At 43.0% G+C, this 21,714-nt stretch overlaps 1 protein-coding gene across 3 annotated transcripts in view; it reads left to right on the top strand.

Moving 5' to 3' along the window:
• The window catches only part of LOC126465241 (probable cytochrome P450 6a13), a 93,155-nt gene that overhangs the window by 57,204 nt on the left and 14,237 nt on the right, over window positions 1–21,714 (top strand). For all 3 annotated transcript variants that reach the window (XM_050096291.1, XM_050096293.1, XM_050096292.1), the window contains 3 exons: window positions 6,072–6,297; window positions 16,348–16,569; window positions 20,981–21,232. In XM_050096291.1, the coding sequence (XP_049952248.1) occupies window positions 6,072–6,297; window positions 16,348–16,569; window positions 20,981–21,232 (700 nt within the window). The remainder of the gene's footprint in view (window positions 1–6,071; window positions 6,298–16,347; window positions 16,570–20,980; window positions 21,233–21,714) is intronic.

Here is a 21,714-nt window from a genome sequence, read left to right as displayed (position 1 = left end):
CAGACTAATTCTGCACACGGAGGGTTCGTCCCGTGTGATATCGAGACAGAGGTATTATACCGTGTTCATCACTGCAGACTTTATACCTGCGCACTTGCACCTGACAGTTCCATAACAATCTCCAGGGCACCACATGCCCGCTGAGGTCGATATATTGGCCTTCATTCATTTTTCTACATTTCAATCAAATACTTTGAGTAAATCTTCCAAAACACGTATAATTACATTCGATGTTCGCATTTTTCTCCTTTTCAGAAACTTTCCTCTTTCTATCATTAAGTTTACAGTTTACATTTAGCATACCACAGCCAGTGGCAGTTCTTCTTCTGCCCAAAAACAAACCGACCTACTACTTTCACTGTCTCAGTTTCTAATCTGATTCCATCAGCATTATCTGATTTCATTTGATTACACCATAATTTCCTACTGTCCTGCTTATTTAGATTTTTTCATTACAAACAGAAAAAAATACTTTCCAAGACACTATATATTCCATCCATTCCGTTCAAATGATCTTCCAAACCCAATGCAATCTTTCGCAGTTTTACAATGCAGTAACTGTTGCTGAACAATTTTTATTTTTCAACTTGCAGTTGTAAGTACTACTCGCACAAGTGCACTTTCAACCCACTCACACATAAGATTTCAGCGATATGAACACAGTCCTTTTACGACTCCCCAGGTACCCAGACTCTTCTCTTCTAGTGTACTGACTACGGCCCGAAACCACTACTCAATGGCTTCTCGGAAACTACAATGTGATCGTCTGTCGAAAGCCTGAATAATCACCTTTTGCAAAGCGGACTGTTGCCAGACGTGCAAGAAGAGCATCAGTGAGTTTCTGGAAGGTACTGTCAAAGATGTGGAGCCATGTCGATCCTAGAGCCGTGCTCAGCTGCGCTAGGTTTCACGGCTGAGAATCCTTGACGTGAACAGCTTGATCCAGGTGGTCCCATAGATTCTCGATTAGGTTTATGTTGTGTTGGCAGAAGAACCAGCATCGTGTTACGAGTGGAGGCCGAAATGCACGCGTTTTAGCTCACGCAGGCTGGTGTGAGGAGGTCTAGAACATGACAAGGAATTAGAATTCAGAAAGCGGACGTAATTAGTTTGATACTTAACTTTAATCCATTAATGATGAACGTCGCTCTTGACGGTATATGATGCACAATATTATCTGTTCAGAATACATTCATGCTGAAGGCTATGCTAAACTGTCGTCTCTGCAAATGTGAGCCTATGTAGACAGTGAACCATCGCTAGCAAAGTCGGCTGTACAACTGGGGCCAGTGCTAGGGAGTCTAGACTAGACCTGCCATGTGGCGGCGCTCGGTCTGCAATCACTGATAATGGCGACGCGAGGGTCCGATGTATACTAACGGACCGCGGCCGATTTAAAGGCTACCACCTAGCAAGTGTGGTGTCTGGCGGTGACACCACAGATTAAATCCGGGTTGTTTGGCGGCCAAGGGAGTACGGTAAGCTCAGGCTGGCGCTCTTTGAACCACACACTTACACTGTGAACTGTGTAACGCGTTGCAGTGCCATACTGGAAGATTCCATCGTGCCAATCAAGAACACACTGCATATAAGGTTTGACATGGTCCCCAAGGATAGATGCAAACTTTTGTCAATCCCTTTTGCATTGCATAACTTCGAGATCACGCACAGAATGTCACGAAAACATTACCCAGATCATAAGGCTCTCTCCTCCACCGTGGTCCCTTCCGAAGGCTGTTACAGGGTGTTGGCTTTTAGACATTTCACGCCGTACACATGGTACACGCATATGGCCATTTTTCCGATAGAGAATAAAACGTGAGTCATCTAGAGAGGTCACCTGTCGGAAATCTGTGGTCATCCAACTGCGGTGCTGGCGTGCTAATTCCAGCCTTCGATGCCCATGTACGTGAGTCGGCATGGGTGCATCGAATAGGCGCCTGCTGCCGAGACTCATACACAGTAACATTAACTGAACGATCGTTGAGAAGATACTGTTGCTACCTCCTTCGTTCATTTCGTCTGTCAGTTTCACGTTCATTCGCACACACACATCTCCGCTGCTGTTCTCCAACCCTCTCGTCTGTGCCCCTTGGTGCACAACAGTTGCCTCGGAGCCGGTTTTGAATAGCGACATTTTGACGTGTTACGGTATATTTTAAGCATGGTAGCACGCCTACAGTTTACAAATTTAGCCGCTTCGGAAATGCTTCCACCTTTGGCCCAAGAGCCAGTGATAACAAGCTTTTGCATGTCAGATAAATGTTCAAATGTGTGTGCATTCCTAAGGAACCAAACTGCTGAGGCCATCGGTCCCTAGACTGACACTCTACTTAAAGTAACTTAAACTAACTTTTGCTAACAGCAATTATATATATATATATATATATATATATATATATATATATATATATATATATATATATGTATATGTATATATATATATGTCCGAGTGAGGACTCGAACCACCGGTGGGAGGGGGCCGCGCAATCGGTGACATGGCGCCTCTGACCGTGCGGCCACTCTGCGCGGCTGCATGTCAGATAAATCGCTCCGTTCCCGAATTACGACGACTCCACCGTTGCCCTCGTCCCCCCAACAGGCTTTAGATACCCTCCACTGGTCTGTATATAAGGTTTCTTACCTGATATGTACAGGGTGGCAATTGTTCAAATATATGAAAAGAAATGTAAATTAGTTACAAACGACGGCGTGCGCACAGTTTATTCAAAATGTAAACGTAATTACAGATATTCGGATTTAAATGACGATATGTTCAATATACCTACCGTCATTGGCTATGATGTGGCGCAGACAAACAGCGAAATTCTGCATGATTCCCGGAAGTATCTCAACATCGATGCTGTGGATGACCTCCTGAATGGATGTTTTCAGCTGAGCAATGCTTTTGAGGCTATTGCTGTACACCTTGTCTTTAATATAGCTCAACAAAAAGGAGTCGCATCTCTTCAGATCCGGAAAATATAGCAGCCTATGCCAATTGCCTCTGGGTACCCCAGAGCCAGAATGCGGTCCCCAAAGTTCTCCTCCAGGACATCAAACATTCTCCTGCTTCAATGGGGTCGAGCTCCGTCTGTTTTTTGTGTCTGGTTTTAGGGCGCACAACTACAGTGGTCAGTAGCGGAGCTCCGTCTTGCATGAACCGCATCTTGTGGAAATCAGAATCACTTTGGACAATGGGGATGAAATCATCTTCCAAAACCTTCACGTACCGTTTGGTACTCACCGTGCCATCAAGGAATATCACAACCATTATTCCGTAACTGGACATTGTACACCACACAGGCATATCTACTTCTACGTGATTACTCTGCTATTCACAATAAAGTGCCTGGCAGAGGGTCCAATGAACCACCTTGACTCTGTCTCTCTACCGTTCGTGAAACACGAGCACTCAAATTTTTCTGTGCGAACTCTGATTTCTCGAATTTTGTCGTGATGATCATTTCTCTCTTTGTAGGTGGGTGCCAACAGAATGTTTTCGCAATCGGAGGAGAAAATTGGTGATTGAAATTTCATGAGAAGATCCCTTAGCAACGAAAAACGGCTTTGTTTGAATGACTTCATCTACAATTCACGTATCATGTCTGTGGCACTATCTCCCCTATTTCGCGATAATACAAAACGAGCTACCCTTCTTTAAACTTTTTCGATGTCATCCGTCAGTCCCACGTTATCGGATCCCACATCGCACAGTAATACTCCAGAACAGGACGGACAATCTTGGTGTAAGCAGTCTCGTTAGTAGACCTGAAGCACCTTTTAAGTGTTCTGCAGACGAATCGCAGTCTTTGGTTTGCTCTACCCACAACATTATCTATGTGATCGTTCCAATTTAGGTTAATTGTAATTGTAATCCGTAAGTATTTAGTTGAATTTACAGCCCTCAGGTTTTTGTGACTTGACGCGTAATCGAAAGTTAGCGGATTTCTTTTAGTACTCATGTGAATAATTTCGTACTTTTCTTTATTCAGGGTCAATTGCCAACTCTCGCACCATAGAGATATCTTATCTAACTCATTTAGAAATAAGTTTGCCGTTGAATGCGGACTCTCAGTCCCCCAAATGCGCCAATTTAGCTTATTGATGAACCCAAACACGTGAAAGTGGCCTTCGTCGCTAAAACAGACGATATTCACGTCAAAGTCCTGCGAGTGCGCATGCGCTTACTGACTCTCATCATAGCCCGCGGCCAACCGTGCAGTTTGGCCATCCTAACTAAGACTATTTTATTTTGTGGAGTTCAGTAATTGCCACCCTGTATAAGTAACATATCGTTATTATCTAGTGTTACAACTATTTCTACTGTTCCGAAACGGATGACGAATCGTAACGTTTCACCTCCCTTTCTTTCCTTCTTTCTTTTTTTCCCGGTGGAGCTAGGTTGAAATCGATGGTTGCAGACTCCTGGGTTTAATTGTTCGTGCTGTTCCTCGTATGGATTTCTTTCCCTGTGGCACTAATGGTAGTCGCAGTTGAGAATAGTAAACGTATTTTATTGGAAATACAGACTCTACATAAGATATACAGGCTGAGTCACCTAACGTTACCGCTGGATATATTTCGTAAACCACATCAAATATTGACGAATCGATTCCACAGACCGAACGTGAGGAGAGGGGCTAGTGTAATTGGTTAATACAAACCATAAAAAAATGCACGGAAGTATGTTTTTTAACACAAACCTACGTTCTTTTATATGGAACCCCGTTAGTTTTGTTAGCACATCTGAACATATAAACAAATACGTAATCAGTGCCGTTTGCTGCATGTAAAATGTTAATTACATCCGGAGATATTGTAACCTAAAGTTGACGCTTGAGTACCACTCCTCCGCTGTTCGATCGTGTGTATCGGAGAGCACCGAATTACGTAGGGATCCAAAGGGAACGGTGATGGACCTTAGGTACACATTACGTCCACATGCTAACACCTTTTTATTGGTCTTTTTCACTGACGCACATGTACATTACCATGAGGGGTGAGGTACACGTTCGATGGGCGTTTCATAGGACGTGGAGGACGCATAAATTGGCCAGCCCGTCCTCCTGATCTTACATCTCTGGACTTCTTTCTGTGGGGTACGTTAAAGGAGAATGTGTACCGTGATGTGCCTACAACCCCAGAGGATATGAAACAACGTATTGTGGCAGCCTGCGGCGACATTACGCCAGATGCACTGCGGCGTGTACGACATTCATTACGCCAGAGATTGCAATTGTGTGCAGCAAATGATGGCCACCACATTGAAAATCTATTGGCCTGACATTTCGGGACACTATCTATTCCACTCCGTAATTGAAAACGGAAACCACGTCTCTTCTGTACCTAAAGTCCATCACCATTCCCTTTGGATCCCTACGTAATTCGGTGCTCTCCGATATACACGATCGAACAGCGGAGGAGCGGTACTCAAGCGTCAAATTTAGGTTACAATATCTCCGGATGTAATTAACATTTTACAATGCAACAAACGGCACTGATTACGTATTTGTTTATATGTTCAGATGTGCTAACAAAACTAACGGGGTTCCATATAAAAGAACGTAGGTTTGTGTTAAAAAACATACTTCCGTGCATTTTTTTATGGTTTGTATTAACCAATTACACTAGCCCCTCTCCTCACGTTCGGTCTGTGGAATCGATTCGTCCGTATTTGATGTGGTTTACGAAATATATCCAGCGGTAACGTTAGGTGACTCACCCTGTATATACATTTACATATGTATTTATCCTGAGAAAGAGATATTCTTAACTTATTACAGTAATAGAGACCACCTTCGTTGCAATTATCAAGGGTTAACAATGAGCCAGTCTACGCACGACGTCTTGGACACATGTGCTACTAGCATGACTCATTTCAGGTTACTGCTTCACTGGTTTCCGAAAACACCAGCGGTTTTCACAATCCATCGTGGATAAAATAATAAATTATAGACGTCTTACTGTTTCTCGATGCACCTCTGTGGATTTCATTTACGTCTCCGGCAAGGAAAGAAGTGGACGTACCTTACGTGTCTGACGTAATAATATTCAATTCTGTGTTCCAGGTGCGACTTGGTTACCTACTGCGCATAAAATTTCTGAGTCCCGAACACGAGCGCTTCTTCATGGGCGTCGTGCGTGAGACCGTGGAGTACAGGAAGAAGAATGGCGTGGTCAGGAACGATTTCGTCAACCTGCTGCTTCAGCTGCAGGAGAAGGGGCACGTCGACCCTGACCACGAGAGTCCTGACCAGGGCAAGAAAGCTTCTCACTCACCGGACACCGACCTCAGTAAGTACACGCAAGCCACTAAAAGTATGCAGCAAGATTTGCAGGAAGATGACATTTCTTCCTATGAAAATGGTTAATCAGTGCGCACTAACTGAAATTGTCAAATTATCAAGAATTAAATAAGGGCAGCCACAAGTTTACAGTGCCAATCCTCTAATCCTACAGGCGGCTGGCTCCTTTGATGAGGACGTGCGTGGTGTAGAAGCAAAGCAGCATTCATTTTGCTGCATCGTCCCTAGACCCAGTCGCGGTCATCTGGTTAGGAACAAAGTGGAAGGCTTCAGCCAGTGGCTCAGACGGTTCTCTGACGATCTTGGCTGTGGATTTATCGTCCTCCGATATCGGGTGAAGAATTGTACTATCTCCCATAACGAAATCCCTTCAAAAGCCCGTAAGACAGACAGCACAGAATACAAGCCTCTTCAGTTACAGAGCGTAGCATTCGTCATAACAAATGAGCCATGCCAGCACGTGTCGATTGATCGATCGGGTCGGCATGGTGTGATCTTTGGGCTCGGCCGTTTGATGTGCATTTTGGCCGCGACGGGAGTGTGGCGCTAGAAAGTGGACAGCCGGAAAGCAGCGCGGCGCTGGGGAATCAGTGGAAGCGTGGTTGGGCAGGCCGGGGCACGACGCAGAGGTTGTGGTGTGTTTGACACGTTTGCAATACCGAACCTGGCTTGTAGTGTGGGAACTGGACTCTGCCAAATTACCCGAATCGAGTCGAGCGGCCCTGATTTGGATCTTTAAAGGATTTCATAATAGATTTGGTGAGAACTGTCATGTTTTTGGTGCGCATATTATACACACCCTTGCTTCCCAAGTATCGGTACCATGGCTGGAAACTGTTGACTTGCCAACCACAAGGTCCCCTCAATTTAGTGCTGTTTAAGTAAACAGAAAGAAAATGTTACAAGGAAAGAAAAATTTAATGCGGTATTACTTAACTACCGGAGGGTCTCTGGAAATATTCCAGAATCAGTCTCGCTTGTACATGCTAATAATGCCCACATAGTACTACGAACAGAGACCTGGCTAAAAGTGGACATCAACAGCAATAGCATTCTACACTAGTGGCCATTAAAATTGCTACACCAAGAAGAAATGCAGATGATAAACGGGTATTCATTGGACCAATATATTATACTTGAACTGACATGTGATTACATTTTCACGCAATTTTGGTGCATAGATCCAGAGAAATTGGTACCCAGAACAACCACCTCTGGCCGTAATAACGGCCTTGATACGCCTGGGCATTGAGCCAGAGCTTGGATGGCGTGTACAGGTACAGCTGTCCAGGCAGCTTCAACACGATACCATAGTTCATCAAGAATAGTGACCGCCGTATTGTGACGAGCCACTTGCTCGGCCACCATTGACCAGACGTTTTCAATTGGTGAGAGATCTGGAGAATGTGCTGGCCAGGGCAGCAGTCGAACACTTTCTGTATCCAGAAAGGCCCGTACAGGACCTGCAACATGCGGTCGTGCATTATCCTGCTGAAATGTAGGGATTCACAGGGACCGAAGGAAGGGTAGAGCCACGGTTCGTAACACATCTGAAATGTAAAATCCACAGTTCAAAGTACCGTCAATGTGAACGAGAAGTGACCGAGACGTGTAACCAATGGCACCCCATACCATCACGCCAGGTGATACGCCAGTATGGCGATGACGAATATACGCTTCCAATGTGCATTCACCGCGATGTCGCCAAATACGGATGCTACCATCATGATGCTGTAAACAGAACCTGGATTCATCCGAAAAAATGACGTTTTGCCATTCGTGCACCCAGGTTCGTCGTTGAGTACAGCATCGCAGGCGCTCCTGTCTGTGATGCAGCGTCAAGGGTAACCGCAGCCATGGTCTCCGAGCTGATAGTCCATGCTGCTGCGAACTTCGTCGAACTGTTCGGGCAGATGGTTGTTGTCCTGCAAACGTCCCCATCTGTTGACTCAGGGATCGAGACGTGGCTGCACGATCCGTCACAGCCATTCGGATAAGATGCCTGTCATCTCGACTGCTAGTGATACGAGCCCGTTAGAATCCAGCACGGCGTTCCGTATTACTCTCCTGAACCCACCGATTCCATATTCTGCTAACAGTCATTCGATCTCGACCAATGCGATCAGCGATGTCGCGATACGATAAACCGCAATCGCGATGGGCTACAATCGAACCTTTATCAAAGTCGGAAACGTGATGGTACGCATTTCTCCTTCTTACACGAGGCATCACAACAACGTTTCACAAGGCAACGCCGGTCAACTGCTGTTTGTGTAAGAGACATCGGTTGGAAACTTTCCTCATGTCAGCACGTTGTAGGTGTAGCCACCGGCGCCAACCTTGTGTGAATGCTCTGTAAAGCTAATCATTTGCATATCACAGCATCTTCTTCCTGTCGGTTAAATTTCGCATCTATAGGAAGTCATCTTCGTGGTGTAGCAATTTTAATGGCCAGTAGTGTATATTCCACTTCCGACGATGGAGGCTTGTTTACAGACATAAAAAATATGGTAATATCTAGTTATGTTAGTACAGATTGCGAATACGAAATTATTTGTGTCAAGATAAGTGTTAAAGGAAGATCAGACATGGTCATCGGATGCTTTTATATACTCCCTTGCTCGGACGTAGCAGATGCTGAACATCAGAGTGGAATCAAAGAGATTATTACGCCCAAACTTCCTCGTAATGTTATAGTACAAGGTGGAGATTTCGATGAACTGGCTATTGCATGGGAAATTTAAACTTACCAGCCATTTCCTGTGAGATTCAAGTGATTAAGGCAGCCAGTTGGGAGAGGGGCACTGTTCTAAATGCCTTTTCCGAAAATTACTCCAGCATACGAGAGCCGACTCGTGAAGGCAACCTGTTCGGTCTCCTGATCACCACCAGGCCAGCGTTTTTCGACTCAGCGTATAACAGGGAAGCAGGTCCTTACAGCCTCGCTGAATTCTGTTGCACATAGGAATCCAAAGAACGGTAGCTAGAACCGAGTGAGGCACCGCAATTGTCAGCACACTGGACTCGCATTCGGGAGGACGACTGTTCAAACCTGCCACCGGCCGTCCTCATTTAGGTTATCCGTCATCTCCCTAAACCTCTTAAGGCAATTGCCCGGCCGCTTTCCTTCTCCATCCTTCCATAATCCGAGCTTGTGCTCTGTCTTTAATAACCTCGTAGTCGACGGAACGTTAAACGCTAAGCTCCTCCATCTTATCGGTAGGGATATAGGTGTTTGTCCTTAGCAAGAGCGAATAAAGATTTCTGATTACCTAAATGGCCAACATGAAAATTCATCTCCAACGCTACCATTGTTGAACATCGGTGATCAATGTTCAAAAGTATGAAATTTTCACTCTGCAACAGCTATGCGCTGATAGGAAACTTCGTGGCAGATTAAAACTGTGTCCCGGACTGAGACTCGAACTCGGAACCATTGTAGGAGACGAGATACTGGCGGATGTGTAGCTGTGAGGACGGATCGTGTGTCGTGCCTAGGTAGCCCAGTTGGCAGAGCCCTTGCCTGTGAGAGGCAAGGGACCTAAGTTCGAGTCTCGGTCCGGTATAAAGTTTTAATCTGCCAAGAAGTTTCAATTTTCAGAAGTATTGGAAAATACGCTTTAAGCAAGTATATGCAGAGCAAGGTTTTGAGGAATGAGAAAGACCCTCCGTGGTTCTATAGCTATGGCAGAAAGCTGCTACGAAGCCAAAGATAGCTTCACTACAAATTTAAACATGGCTAAACAGAAACAAGTACTCAATGAAGCCACAATTAGCGTAAGCAGACTAAGACGTAAGGCTTTCAACGAATTCTGAAGAAAGGTTCTGTCTAACGACTCCACAGACAAGCCTCAGAAGCAATAACTTATATTAAATCAGTAAACGGACCAAGCCATCTGTGCAGAAACCCCGTGCCCGCAATGACATCGGAACTTAGCATGACACAAATAAGGCCGAAATACTAAAAGCCTTTGTGCATACCTGTTTAACTGAAAAAAGGTCGTGCTGAAATTCCTCCGTTACTGCGATGGACGAACGACAGAATGACAGATATCGAAATAAGAAAGCTTGCGTAGGAAGCTACCGAAATCGCTCAACAGTGGAAAGGGCACTGAACCTGCGGGGATACACATAACGACTGCATACAGAGTATACGAATGTACTTGCTCTTCTTATAACATTGTAGCGTAGGTCGCCGAAAAAGTGAAGCGTTATTACACATTACAGTATCAGGCTAGCTAAAATCAGGCTACATATTACCTGAACGGTCAACTTGAAAATTCCATCTCCAGCTCTGACAGTTTTGAGCATGAATGGACAAAGGTTTGGATTGTGGAATGAGAAGTATCTAGCAAACAGAACACAACATGACATTATCAACTGAGAGGAGCCTTCACACGCAAAACTAGTATCGTTCGAACCTCAAGGGAGTGTTATAGGACTATTAATTTTCGCAGTAACTGACCTAGTGGGTGGTGTTGGAAGTACCGTGAGGATTTTCGAGGATGATGTGTACAGAAAAGCCGTAACGCTGCAAAGTAATAGCGAAAAGAAAGGAGACCCGCAGGGGATCAAAACTGTTAAAGGGAGTTTCAACTGACCCACAACATAAATAAAAGTAACGTAATGAGCCTAGGCAGGCAGGAATACCAATTATTGTATGATAAAACGACTCCAGAAAAATCAATATCTATGATTACGCGTACAGAGCGATTTAAGATGGAGTGAGGTGAATAAAACATCACGGGTAAGACAGGTGCCAGGCATAGACTTGTCTGAAGAATCACCAGGAAGTGTGGCCCACCCACAAAGGACATAGTTTACAAACCACTCGTTCGACCAATATTCCAATATTGCTCGTTGCTCGCTACTCGGCGGTCGGTATCACGATATGACCGATACGGAAAATAGAGAGCCGGCCGGTGTGGCTGTGGGGTTCTAGGCGCTTCAGTCTGGAACCGCGTGACCGCTACGGTCGCAGGTTCGAATCCTGCCTCGGGCATGAATGTGTGTGATGTCCTTAGGTTAGTTAGGTTTAAGTAGTTCTAAGTTCTAGGGGACTGATGACCACAGATGTTAAGTTCCATAGTGCTCAGAGCCATTTCTTTTGAAAATAGAGAAAAGCGGCTCGGAGACAGTCAGTCAAATCTAGAGACAGACGCTGTAAGAGAGGTGTTTTGGATCACCGTGTGCTTTGCGGTCAAAGTTCTGAGCGAGTGTGTTTCTGCTAAAGTCAACGAGTCAATTCTTTTCTGCTACCTGTATCTCCCGGAAAGGCTTTGGACGTAAAAGTAGAGGGATCGAAGCTCACACGGGAGCTTAACAGCAATCGTTCTTTCCGCGAACCATTTACGACTGAAGCAAGAAAATGGAGAAGCAACAATGATGCACGAAGTACCTTACAACATAAGGTAGCTTGCTGAGTACAGATGCAGATGTAGAGGGACTGGCAGCTGCCTCTCAAAGTAAACAAATGTAGAATATTGTGCTTAAGTAGGCAGAAAGGCTGATTAATTATTGCATGGATATAAGATTGAAGAACAATCACTAGAAACCAGGACTGTTCATATTTTTAAAAATATAGGGATTCCGATGTATCGATATTTGAAAATATTCATTACCGTCCTTAGATGTATCGACGGAAAGTATTGATTTATTATTAGATATTCTTTACATCAACAAGCTAGCACTCTACCTATCCTCCTTAGAGCAATAATTGAAAGGAAAACTACACACATTTACTCTTGGCGATAGTCACTTTGATAACAATTGTAATTGCATATACGAGTAAGTGACGTAATGAAAGGTGTCCGATGGGTCCTTCGTTCGGTTTCGAGACATATAGGATTTGTTTGGAACACTTCATCTCGACTTCCCTGTTTTCCTGTTTCAGCCAACGCCGGCGTCCTAGCAGCTGGAGAGACAAATTTGCGTGGCGAAGCTAAACATTGCAGTTTCTTTTTGTAGTGCCGAGTGTCGATTACGTCAGAATGTCCTCTCACACGTCTCCGTCTACTATGCAGACCAATTTCCTCATTTAGATTTTTGTTCATCATTTTCGGCAACTGTTTTTGAATAATTCCTATGTGAAGAAATATCAGCTGTGCTGTTTCTTCACATCGGAAATCTTTCTATTCCATTAACATCCCCCCCTCCTCCCCTCAGTACAATCGAACCTCTTCTTTTGCGCCACATATGCTTCCTTCACACAGTCAGAGGGACAGATCGCACTTGGTGAAATCTTAAAAAGTAGCAAGACCCCTTCACACATTGAAAGTACATTATGTTCTACTACAGTTTCAAAAGAACAACTTCAGATATTTACCAGAAATTGTGAAAAAAATTTAATATATAATAAAAATATATGCACTCGATGTTGACATTTTGATATCGATATATCAGTGTAATTGTATCGCTTATACGAAAATAGATATTGTCGCGTGTGGTCTCGGTGTACCGATACATCGATATTTTAACAACTGTACTACTACAAGCAGCCACATTCATAAAATATCTGTGAGTATGCGTATGACATAAAACTAATTGTAAATAAGACAGGCGCCATACTGAGATTGATAGGGAGAATAGCGAGAAAATGTGTATCGCTCACAAAAGCGGTAGCTTATAAAACCCTCGTTCTACCAGTATTTGAATATTGCTCGACATTCTGGGATCCGTACCGGACAGGACTGAGACAGCAAATAGAGGAGATACAAAGAATAGCTGCACGTTTCGTTACAGGTTCGTTTAGTATACGCGAAAGCGTCACGGAGATGCTCAGCCAACTCCACTGGGAGATACTTCAAGAAGGGCGCTCTGCATCACGTTGTGGTTTGCCTTAAAACGTCAAAAACTGATGGTCCTCGTATGGATATTTCATAGAAAGACTAGAGAGACTTTAGCTTACATGGAGGCTTAATATCAATCGCTCTTTCCGCGAACCGTCCAGACTAGAAAATAGCGGGGTGATACTGATACACGAAGTACTTTCTTAAACACACAATATGGTGGCTTGTGTGGTATAGATGTAGACGCAGACATAGATTTAGAAAACAAATTCCGTGGTAGCATTGGAAAGGCAGGGAAGGGAACCAGTAGTTGAGGAGGCAGTGCGACAAATCAGTGGTATATACCATTTTTATTGAATCAGTACACGAAACCAACAGCAAAGGTAACGAAGGAAAAATTTCGGAGAGCGGATCAGAGAGCCCGGGGAAGAGACGAAAATTTTAAGTATTTCCGATGGCATTACAATTCCTTCAGAGACTCCCAAGGTGACAGGAATGAGTATTTATCCAGAAGAAAAGCTATAAGGCACGTGTCAGTAAAAGTAAATTGTAGGTAATGGTGTGTATTAAAAAAAAAGAATCAGGCGACGCTGGGCAAATTTGATTCGGAAATGAAGCTCTGTCTATTTGGACAGTAAAACAACTGACGGGAACAGATTTTAACCATGCAGCCTGGGAGTAGAAAGAAACTGTTCTCTTAACGAAGGGAAACTGTTGGTGTAGAGTATAAATGTGGTTTAAGAAGCGTTTCCTGAAGGTATTTTTGTGGAGTTTAAGTGCGCTGAAGTACGGATGATTAAGAGTAAACTCAACTACGACGGCACAGGAAATTTCTTGAGATTATATCGACAATCGTGTAGCTAAAGAGGATCTACTGATTTGAATCTCGAAGGCAAGAGTTTCACAGCACAACTTCAAAAAGTGAAGGGATAGGTCACCACCATACAACTATGGCATCAAGGAACATTAAATTTCTTAAATGTGGTAGGTGTGAGGGATAAAAATATGATTATAGTGAGATGAAGGCTCGAATACACTCTTGGCCATTTTCAGCTGAAAAAATACGGAGTTTGTTGCGGGCGGCGTGGAATATTTCCGCTTGAGCACATGTAGTTTCATGAAGTTTCAATAGGTGGTGGCGCTATATGTACACTTCAAAATGCCGCTAGCAGAAAGTCTGCGGAGACCGGGCATTGAACAAAAGCGCGGTGAGTCGTTGGACGAGGTGTCTGTCATTATCGCAACAAGGTGGCACCAACCTCTCCCATCCATCGCGTGCCGGCTGGCCGTACACAGCAGTAGCTCCTGCAATGATGGAACGTGCGGACCCTCTCATTTGAGGTGAATGACGGATCACAGTCAAACATGTCGCTGTATGAATAGATGACCGTGTTGGTAGTGCCGACACACTCGTCCACCATTTGGTGTACTCAAAGCCTGCTGGATTCCTCGCGCCTAACGGAAGACCACAAAGTGCAACGACGGACTGTCTGTGCGTAATTGTTTGGCCGCTACGGTTCTGGTCGTGAAAACGGCAATCCACTGAGTGGCGCTACACCACTTCTCCGTCGGAGAAAAACGTCAAAGCCACACTCTCCGCTGGGACAGTCACGGCAACGGTCTTCTCGGTGTCCGAAGGGGTCATTCTGTTTCATGTCCATCGTCATGGTGCAACGATCTACATCTATGTGGATAGTCTGCAAATCACATTGAAGAGCCTGGCAGGGGGTTCATCGAACCACCTTCACAATTCTCTATTATTCCAATCTCGTATAGCGCGCATTAAATAATGAACACCTATATCTTTCCGTACAACATCTGATTTCCCTTATTTTATCGTGGTGATCGTTCCGCCCTATGTAGGCCGGTGTCAACAAAATATTTGCCCATTCGGAGGAGAAAATTGGTGATTGGAATTTCGTGAGAAGATTCCGTCGCAACGAAAAACGCCTTTCTTTCAACGATTTCCAGCCCAAATCCTGTGACACTCTCTCCCATATTACACGATAATACAAAACGTGCTGCCCTTCTTTTAACTTCTTCGATGTACTCCGTCAGTCCTACCTGGTAAGGATCCCACACCGCGCAGCAGTATTCTAAAAGAGGACGGACAAGCGTAGTGTAGGCAGTCTCCTTAGTAGGTCCGTTAATTTTTCTAAGGGTCCTCCCAATAAAACGCAGCCTTTGGTTAGCCTTCCCCACAACATTTACTATGTGTTCTTTCCATTTTAAGTTTTTCGTAATTGTAATACCTGGCTATTTAGTTGAGTTTACGGCTTTTAGATTAGACTTATTTATCGTGTAACCGAAGTTTAACGAGTTCCTTTTGGCACTCATGTGCATGACCTCACACGTTTCGTTATTTAGGGTCAACTGCCTCTGTGTGGGCTCTAATCTCTCTGATTTTATGCTCGTGGCCTCTTCTCGAGATATACGTAGGAGGGAGCAATATACTGCTTGGCTCTTCGGTGAAGGTATATTCTCGAAACTTCAACAAAAGGCCAGTACCGAGCTACTGAGCGTCTCTTTTGCAGAGTCTTCCACCGCAGTATATCATCTCCGTAACGCTTCCGCGATTACTAAATGATCCTGTATCGAAACGCGCTGCTCTCCGTTGGATCTTCTCTATCACTTCTATCAACCCTATCTGGTGCGGAACCCACACCGGTGAGCAGTATTCAAGCAGTGGCCGAACAAGTGTACTGTAACCTACTTCCTTTGTTTTCGGACTGCATTTCCTTAGGATTGGTTGGTTCAAATGGCTCTGAGCACTATGGGACTTAACATCTGAGGTCATTAGTCCCCTAGAACTTAGAACTACTTAAACCTAACTAACCTAATGACATGACACACATCCATGCCAGAGGCAGGATTCGAACCTGCGACCGTAGCGGTCGCGCGGTTCCTGACTGAAGCGCCTAGAACCGCTCGGCCACACCGGCCTTAGGATTATTCCAATGAATCTCAGTCTGGCATCTGCTTTACCGACGATTAATTTTATATGGTCATTCCATTTTATATCACTCCTAATGCCTACTCCCAGATAATTTATTGAATTAACTGCTTCCAGTTGCTGACCTGCTATATTACTGACCTGATATATTTAAGGTGAGCTGTCTTGGTAATCACAGTATTCTATGACGAGTATTCAGAAAGACTTAGCTCTAGTTCGGTAGTTCTATGGAGTGTTATCTATTTTATGAAAGTAAACAGCTGAGTGTACAGACAACCGTTGGTCTATCGTGTTGCAGCGCTCACAGACGAGCTACTCGCTGCACAGTGCCTCGTCTTCTTCGTAGCGGGCTTCGAGACATCATCGACCACAATGAGCTTCTGCGTCCACGAACTGGCAGTCAACCCGCATATCCAGGACCGCCTCAGGAATGAAGTCGACAGCGTGCTCAGCAAACATGGAGGGCAGGTGACGTACGAAGCCGTGCACGAGATGTCCTACCTCGACATGGTGGTCGCAGGTACGGGGAATTCAACTACCGACATTAAATACACTCATGGAAAAATGAAAAGCTTACAGCTTACACCTGTAAACACGAGACAAGTGAGAACAGTGATTAAAAGCTCACGATCTTCCAGAAGGTTGATAGTGTTGTTATCCCTCCCTTCCGCAGGGAATGGTGAAGATGGCTGAAGTCGAAATGTTGCAGTTTCTAAACTCTGCGGACTGGCTGGAAACACGAGAGCTTTTCTTTCATACTTGGGAACACAACATTTGCAGCGGAACTGATGGACGGCAGTTAAGATCATGATCCAAAGCTCTGTGCTATGAAAGTATATGAGATCATTTCTCAGTCAGGCTCATCACAAGTTTGACCATGTCCTCCGTGTTTTCCTATCTTGAGCTGCTTTTTCTTTCATTTCTGTCTAGCAGCTACAAGAGACGTCTTTTTAAAGCTGTTATGTATATTCCTGTCTTCACAGCGCCAAGGTTAACCTGGTGCCGGAATAGAAGGCCCACTAACGTCTGCAACCCTCTGGTAACAGTCTCCCATACTTCCTGGCAGATTAAAACTGTGTGCCGGACCGAGACTCGAACTCAGGCACTTTGCCTTTCGCGGGCAAGTGCTCTGTAGGTTTGGAAGGTAGGAGACGAGGTACTGGCAGAAGTGAAGCTGTGAGGACGGGGCGTGAGTCGTGCTTGGGTAGCTCAGACGGTAGAGCACTTGCCCGCGAAAGGCAAAGGTCCTGAGTTCGAGTCTCGGTCCGACACACAGTTTTAATCTGCCAGGAAGTTTCATATCAGCGCACACTCCGCTGCAGACTGAAGATATCATTCTGGAAAGTCTCCCATACTGCTGAGCCTGTGTAGCATGTGTCTGAAACTTGAGAGTTTGTGTGCTATTTTTTGAAAACAAAATATTCAGTGGAATCATACATCAAAAACTCTACAAGATTATATACTGGTGCCGATATGTAGATTACATCATTTGCTTGTTTGATGAAACACATACCCGAATAATAAAGTTGCACAGTGACATAAATACAGTTCACCCAATAATGAAATTCAACCTTTAGACAGAAGGGGAAACAAAGCTTAATTTATAAGACATTACCATAGCCAATATCAACAACGAACATAATTTTGGAATTTTCAGGAAACCTACAGCCAGTAGTACAACCGCTCACATCAACCACCAACAAGCACACAAACTCTCAAGTTTCTGACACATGCTACACAGGCTCAGCAGAACTCGACTGGACAAACTGAACTACACACAGGAACTAAATAAAATACACCAAATAGCCAGAGAGGACGGGTACAACACACAAATGATAAACAAACTGAACAACAAAATAAAAAAAAATTAAAAGGGAACAAACCATCAAGAAATCACCAGCCACAACAGAGAACCAAGAACACACTCTCCAGGCAAACACAGGATACCAGGAACACCCTACAAAGAGTATGGCATGGCACATACTAACATACAGCAACAAAAACGCACACAGGATTCGAATCATACTGAAGAAACAAGGGCTACAAATTTCACTCCCCACAAACAATACAGTACACAAGAATCTAAGATCTAAGAACACCTCTGCAGGCTAATTCTCCAAAGTTGGAATATATCACTTAACCTGCAGTGCATGCCAGTCGGTCTACACAGGCCAAACATGCTGATATTTCAAAAAGAGGTACTCCAAACACCTCAGAGCGCTAAGAAGTCATAGTACACACTCCACGTATGTAGACAATGTAATACAAGAAAACCACCACCTAAAAAACATGGAGACTGATCTTAAGATCCTCAGAGAATGCAAAAATCTCTATGAAAAACTCACAACAGAGGAGAACTACCAAATACAAAAAGCAATAATATAGGGAAAGAGAGTCCTGAATGAAAATACAACACTTTGCAATAAAACACTGTTTGGAACACTCAATGAACTATACAACCAGGGACACGAAACAGGACGGAAAACGTAAGTACAAAGACGTACATAACCTCTAATCTAGAAACAGCTCTCCACAAATACGCAGTAATTTCTGTTCATGACTAGTTTGCTGATGACATGCTGTAAAATAAAAGATAAAAAAAAATAAAAAAAACGAAGGAAACGAGCACTAAAATAGATGTTTAATAATGCAGTTAAATTATCGATCTAATTTTAAGATGAGTGCCCAAACAAAACAAAGCAAATTGCAAATATTGTATTTCTTAGGCCTACAGTAATTAAATTATTACAAATGTTGTACTTTACAGAAAATAAAATTTTCACCCACAGAAGATGACACATTGGGGTTAAAATATATCTGGCGAAATTTAAAAAGAAACTAAATGTGTTTGCATAAGGCTGATTTCCAAAATAGCCCAGTTTTTACATTGACATTATAACCCTTTTGTCATTTTGAGATTTTTTATGGCGACATTATAGTTTAAATTTCTGTTTACAGATTTCACAGATTTTTCCCTATACACTTTATTGTTTAGGTTTTACAACTCTTCTTCTGTTTGTGTTCATACAAAATATCATTTACACAGTAAGAGGGAATAAAGACGTTTTCTTCATGCTACGTTTTGAATGATGTAGCCAACTGTTGAATGTTATTGCCAAGTGTTTATGATTTTAGTGTTCTGTGAATGTATATGTGTGCTTACATTTATGTGAATTGTATTTGTTTTACTACAGTTAGGTGTGTGCAAGCTTACTGCTTTTATTATTAGTATTATTATTAACTTTTTTTAAATAATTTTATGTATGCGTATGAGACACAGTTTGTATTTATTTTAGTCAAAAATTCAGGTCAACAGAGACACATGGCCACCCGCGCGCGCACACACACACACACACACACACACACACACACACACACACATACACACACATTCACACACACGCAGAGAGAGAGAGAGAGAGAGAGAGAGATCACCGAGAGAATTGTTTATTAGTAACAGAACTGTTTATATCCCCAATGTAGAAAGTACAATATCTACGATGAAATAGTATAAATTACGAATATGGTTATATTTCAGGCCAATAGAGATGTCTTTAGAATAACAAACGCGACTCGCGTGTGACACGAGAAAATTCGTTGCAGTCATTCGTAATTAGACGGATTCCAACTGATAATTATGAAGGGTATACATTTCTACTTATAAGTGAATTTGAATATAACCTAATGTAGTGTATCTATAATTTATGTTGCTACTTGATACTTTCAGCAGTATAATCTATATCGATCTCGAAACCACTAGTATCAGTATGTTTATTGATATAGCAGACCGATCAAGAGACTACTATCGTAATATTTAGCATCGCAATAATATTTAGCATCGCAAATTTGATGAATTATTCCATCTGATTTACTTAAAAACCTTTTAAAGCTGAAGCTGAACAATCTTACCAGCAGAGCAAGATGTTGACAGTTGCAGGTGGTCCTGGAGCCATTCAAAACATCTCACTGTAGACTATGACTCCAGGGCTAATACTCCGAACGGAGTTTCAAATTCTGGTGCAAAAGTCTGTTGCTTCCCGTGAGACATCAAGCAGAGGGTTGAAAATCCATCACTATTCGGAACTGAAGTGGTAGATTCCCTTATTACACACTCTTTCTATAATAGCTATTTATCATAATATTTTGACTCCAAGATGTGAATTCCAGTTGTCATTAAAGGTCACATTATACAGGCCTTTAGCTTCACCAGCGTATATGCAGACAATATTTCTGTGTAAGATTACATTAATTCTTAGTTTCCAGTATTACATAAATGCAGCAAATCAGTAATTTGAAAGGAGAAACATAAGCTTTTTTGATGTAGCTGAGTTTCTGCTAACAAAGAACTCCGTAAATAATTTTCAGAAGCATTAAATTATGTGGATCAGCGCTAGTCATTACTGATTGCTTATCTACAATTCAGAAATACGTTACAGTGTTTGTTTCTGGTATTTGACTCGTTTCGCATCCCTGAAGTTTCACAATCTTAATAGAACGTGAGGAAGTAAACGATTGAATGAATGGCATAAATAACTTTCTGATTAGACCTTTACTTAAGTAAGTAAATAAAACCGCACTGTGCGAAGTCTTGAATCTGAAAAAGGTAACATACAATATATTTTAACGGTAGCCCAATTGGGTGTTATTGGCAATCTGTCACATTCTTTGAAGCTTTGCATGTTGAAGATTTAGGAGCTGTTTCATAGTGGTGTCATATACATGACAAATCAGCATTTTCATCTACTCATTTCTGGCGTACTGACAGCGCTATGAAGCTCCTTACATAAAAACCTGAACTGTGAGGATGAAGTTGTGACTTCCAAATTTATGTTAGCAAAAGCGCTTATTATTAAGTTTTTCTCTATTTTTCTCATATGTGTGGTAATAATAAGATTTAAAATTATCGTATGATTTTCTTGTTCCATTTACAGAGACACTCCGGAAGTACCCTCCTGTGACGGAGTTGGACAGAATCTGCACAGTGGCGTACACTATTCCAGGCAGCAGTGTCAAGATAGAGGAGGGGACCAAGCTTATCATACCGGTCTACGCCATACACCACGACCCCAAATACTACCCGGATCCGGAAAAGTTTGACCCGGAACGCTTTACGGAAGAGCGAAAGGCGTCACGCCATCATTTTGTTTACCTGCCTTTCGGTGAGGGACCCCGTATCTGCATAGGTAAGGGCTTTGCGTTATGCACCTAGTTTTAAATAAAAAATTATGGTGATGCATCAGGAATTGATTGAAAAGAATATAGAAAAAACCAAACACCCAAATAGTATTTCAAGTCCCTGAAGAGCCTTCTGTGATGAAAGAAGTTATCCTTTGCAAGAAACTGTAAATCTGCCAAAGCATACTTACTAAACACAGCCTTCCGAAATGTCTTCACAGAAGAAGACGAAGTAAATATTCCAGAATTCGAATCGAGAACAGCTGCCAGCATGAGTAACGTAGAAGTAAATATCCTCGGAGTAGTGAATCAACTCAAATCACTTAATAAAAGCAAGTCTCCTGGTCCAGACTGTATACCAATTAGGTTCCTTTCGGAGTATGCTGATGCATTAGCTCCATACTTAACAATCGTATATAACCGTTCACTCGACGAAAGATCCGTACCCAAAGACTGGAAAGTTGCACAGGCCACACCAATATTCAAGAAA

This window comes from Schistocerca serialis, chromosome 1, assembly GCF_023864345.2.
Source record: "Schistocerca serialis cubense isolate TAMUIC-IGC-003099 chromosome 1, iqSchSeri2.2, whole genome shotgun sequence".
Lineage (NCBI taxonomy): Eukaryota > Metazoa > Arthropoda > Insecta > Orthoptera > Acrididae > Schistocerca > Schistocerca serialis.
Note: the sequence above shows the minus strand (reverse complement) of the source record. Positions and strands in the feature narration are given on the sequence as shown.